The sequence below is a fragment of the Triticum urartu genome, chromosome 4A (genome assembly GCF_056163025.1).
Source record: "Triticum urartu cultivar PI428250 chromosome 4A, HENAU_Tu73, whole genome shotgun sequence".
In the NCBI taxonomy this organism is placed as follows: domain Eukaryota; kingdom Viridiplantae; phylum Streptophyta; class Magnoliopsida; order Poales; family Poaceae; genus Triticum; species Triticum urartu.
Window position 1 is genome coordinate 533,121,627 of NC_141876.1, and position 4,413 is coordinate 533,126,039.

At 56.5% G+C, this 4,413-nt stretch overlaps 1 protein-coding gene across 1 annotated transcript; it reads right to left on the reverse strand.

Moving 5' to 3' along the window:
* Positions 1–1,603: 1,603 nt before the first annotated feature.
* LOC125552551 (putative protein phosphatase 2C 29) lies at positions 1,604–3,514 on the reverse strand. Its single transcript, XM_048716151.2, has 2 exons — positions 2,926–3,514; positions 1,604–2,835 (listed from the first exon to the last, which is right to left on the reverse strand). The coding sequence occupies exons 1-2, from the start codon at positions 3,335–3,337 to the stop codon at positions 1,961–1,963; spliced, it is 1,287 nt and encodes a 428-aa protein (XP_048572108.2). The 5' UTR covers positions 3,338–3,514; the 3' UTR covers positions 1,604–1,960.
* Positions 3,515–4,413: the final 899 nt, after the last annotated feature.

Below are 4,413 nucleotides of genomic sequence, written 5' to 3' on the forward strand. Positions count from 1 at the left end.
GGGCCGATCGATCGATCGTACGTAATGCTACAATGAATAGGAAGACTAATCCGAAAGAAAAAGAAATGAGACGCGCGACACCTGGAAACGATGGACGGCGACACGCCGACACCGGTGGTAACGTGTACTGTGCTACGTTTGGCTTTCAGGCAAAACAGAACGGGGTGCAGCCTAGCCTTGACTCGTGACTCTGACTCGGTCAGCAGGTCAAAGCTACAGTTCCACGTACGATGTACGCTTTGCTTGCGTATAGACAGAAGAAATACATCGTTTCTCTTTCGAAAAAATATCATATACGAAAACCAATATTCGATAAAAACCAATGAAAACCACGAGAAAATGAGTTTTAAAGTGTCGAAAATATACATCGCTTCTGTTTCAGATTACAATACTTCACCCATGTTCAGAAGAATCCGGTTCATCTTGCACTCGGAACTGAATATGAACCTCAGTGCACTGGCACCTGAATCTTTCAGCACAGGTTCTTCGATAATGATTTAATAAGAGCCACAACGGTACTTGAAATTCCCTGTCTTGTTCAACGGCCTCGTTATCACGGAAGGACTCTCCCCATCCCAGTCCACTGCCAGCGTATCTTCAACGAAAGCAATTAACCTTTTTTGTCTACTTGCTTTCAACACACCTCCCATCAAGTCGCCGGGACATAATGCCATTTGGAAGATGCCACCCCTTTTGACCGGAGGAAGTCACGAGTGTCGTCCTCGTTTGAACTGATCCACGATAGCTGCGGCAGCGGGAGCCCCTCTCTCGTGTTCTCCGGCAAACCGTCCGCAAAGACCACGACCGCTGATGAAATGGTGCGCTCATGCACTGCTCTCCCCAAAGGAGTTCGCCGCCGGCTGCTCACCAGCAAGGAAGCGCTCGCGTGTTTTGTTTACAGGGCCCAATATTTATCAGGCGTCCGATAAAAAAAATAATCAATGGCAGTTGTTTTTTCTAACCGTTGGATTCATTTTCTTCATTTGTATTTATCCTCCCAACACCCCCTACTCCATGTACCGCTGGCCGAACCGCCCCCCCCCCCCTCTCTCACGCACGCCTCCACACGTTGTTCTCTACCGGTTTAGCGCTGCCCCGATCATCCCTCTAAGCCCCGTCCTCCTATAGCGTCATCGACCAGCCGTCACACCGCACCCCTATAGCGTCATCGACCAGCCGTCACACCGCACCCACGGCAAGAACCTCCTTCCCGTCCTCCGCCGTCGATGCCACGGCCTCACCGTCTCTAGCTCGAACCTACTCATTCTAACTCGTTTGGCGCTTGGAAAATTTTCAGGCGCCTAGTAAATAGCATATTTGTTTCTTTACACTATATCCCTTCGCCCGTTGACAACTACTTTCCCGCTCTTGCCTTAAAAACAGGACGAGCGTAACTAGGGTCCGTTCGCAAGAATGGGGGAGACGGCGGTTTTTAATGCGTTTAAGGGGATAGCAGGGTGGCGGTTATTAGAAACTGTCATGGCAGTTCCTTCCTTTCATGTTTCTTTTATGAAACTGCCATCCATCGGATGGAGATCGTGCGGTTTAGGGAGGGTTCGCTGGCAAAACGTCCGTGGCTAACGTTCGCCAGCTAAGATTTCCCTGAAAACAAGACCATTATTATTTCGAGTAAAATAAAACACGGAAATAGGCAGAACAGAACAGACAGGAAATTGGAGGGGGCTAAGCAACCTCTGAATTGATCACAGAAGAAGCTCAAGCACAGAGTACCACTTAAATTCTCTTCACACCAACACGACACGGCACTACTTATCTACACAACTAATTAAACATAAATAATCCTCCTCTTAATTCGACGCGGAAAGCAAAGAACGCATGCTCCCGTATCTTCCGTTCCAGAGAGCAAAAGTCGCCGAAAATTAACGCCGCTAGCACGTTTACGGTGCCACGTTCGGTGAGCATCCACGTCGCTGACCGACTGACCGGCTGGCGGGCTGATTCAGCGCAGCACGGGCCTGGTCGGGTCGTCCCCGTGGTCGTCGGGGCCGAGCGAGAACACGTCGACGGGCGCGCGCGTGCCGTCGATCCCGCCGGCGCCGGCTGTCGACTGCGGCGTGTCGAGGAAGAGCACGACGACGGTGATGTCGTCGTGGAAGCGCCTTCTCCGGCCCTTCTCGATGGCCGCGATGCTCTCGTACTTGATGTCCTTCTTCCTGGCCGCCTCCAGCTGCGCGGCGCGCACCAGCCGCATCGCCACGCCCTTCCTCGGGCTGCGTGACACGATGCCCACGGCGGCCTCGTCGCTAAGCTGCTCCCACAGCCCGTCGGACGCGAAGATGATGAACTGGTCGCCCGGGCGCAGCCTGCGGGACGTGACCGACGGCACGGCGCTCATCACCGGGCGGCGCAGCGGGAACGGGCAGAGCGACTGCATCACCGCCGGGCTGCACAGGTCGGGCCGCTTCAGGTAGGCGTCCCCGATGGAGCGGGACACCTGGATGATCCCCTTGATCCGCCACACGCCGTGGCTGCTCATCACGATGTGCGGGTCGTCCGGGTGCGCCTCCGCCACCTCCCGCCGCACCTCCTCGTCGGCCACGTTGTGGTCCCGCGACAGCCGCTCCGCCACCACCGCCCTCCGCTTCTTCCCGCCCGCGCTGGCGAGGCGGCCCAGCACGGCGCGCGAGTCGCCGAGGTTGGCGACGTGGAGCGTGCCGCCCTCGATGGCGCCCACCAGGCAGCAGGAGCCGACGGACAGGAGCCGCGGCTGCGACGGCCACGACCTCTCCACCATGCCCATGAACTCCTCCTCCGTGGCGCCGAAGGCCCTCTTGATCACCTGCGCCGAGATGCCCCCGCTCTGGGACGCGAACTCTGCAACCAATTTCGAACCCACGAGTCAACAAACAAGTCGTGCATGACGAACACGCGCGCGCGTTGAACGAGTGTAGGAGGCAGGCGAACCTTGGATGAGGGAGAAGAGGCGCGCGTTGACGAAGCGGGCGGCGTCGGGGCCGCCGTGGCCGTCGTAGACGCCGACGAGCGTGGCGGCGGGGGAGACGAGCACCTGCGCCTGGTCCTCGAGCGCCTCGTTGGCCTGGGCCACGGCGACGGAGTACTCGCCGGAGGCGTGCGCCTTGAGGCCCACGTCCCACACCAGCCCGTCGTCGCCCACGCTCCCCGACCGCCCGGCCCCGCCGCCGCCGCCCCGGCCGAAGCAGCAGCAGCACCACCGCGAGCCCCTCATGCCTCTGCACGCACCTCGGTCGACCGTGGGACGGGGTGGTGTGAAAGAGCTGCGGAGGAGGAGGCCGAGGGAGTGTCCTGTGGAGCGCGAGTGTGACAAGCGGCCGGGCGGGTGGCCCGGTGTACTCATAGGCGGGGTAAGCGCGTGGGATGGCAGCGGTGGATGGCGGGGGCACGGCACGGCGACGAGAAACGGGGGGTGCGTGCGTGGAAGACGCGTTCGTTAAGTTTGGCTGTTCAAACTCTCTTTCCAGTCTCGCTCATGCGAACCGGATGGCAGACATCTCAACGACGCGCCGGCGACCGATCGGTGGCCGACCGACCGACCGTCTGAACCCGAACGCGTTCGTTTCCTCGGCCTCGCGCAGGAATTCTAGCTCTAGCTCAATTCCATCTGGAGAAATTGATATGGCTGATGGGAAAAGGACGCATGATTGCTAAATGCCGCTGCCACGTCCGGCCGTAGGAGGGAGGATCGGTCACATATCTGATAGACTTTCGAGGAAAAGGGAGGGCGCCGATATACCACGGCTTTAGTTCTGTCGTGTCATCGTTTACTCCGAGAGACGTTGTGTGCAATGCGGCAGTGGAGCTCTAGTCTCTGGAATCTCTCAAGATATCCTTGCACTGAAATGTGGTCTGGTCTGGCAGGCACACTTTGTTCCCGTTCCTTGAGAATGGAAATTGGGTTTCAATGCCATCGGATCGGACGTGTGCCAACACTTGTAATCTTGTCTATGTTCGTCTCTATTTCCTCAATCGAGTTGTCAAACTCAAAACGACCACTTTGCGATGACACGACGCTCCCTTTGCCGCTATATATGCAACCTTCCTTTTTTTTTGCCAAACTAATAAAACCCTGCTTCCGTTCACATCCGGTGGGGCTAAAATAGCCCACGGAAGATTATATCCCATAGATATTCATATACAAGATGACATATATAATATATAATAATAAAAGAAAAAAAGCCGCCTTTAAAGGACGTGTGTCTAAAACCGTCTAAAGGAGTTGCCACGCGTAAATAAACGGCTCGAGGGGATGCCACTTAGCCGAAACCGCTGCACACGTGCCTGACATGCACCATCGTCGCTGGCCAGAGGGGGAACTCCAACCTCCAACCAAAGCAATAATCAACACCGACAAGCTTGAAACAATGCAGCCTCTCCCAGAAAACAACATAGTGGGCCTTCACAGTGGAGGTTGAA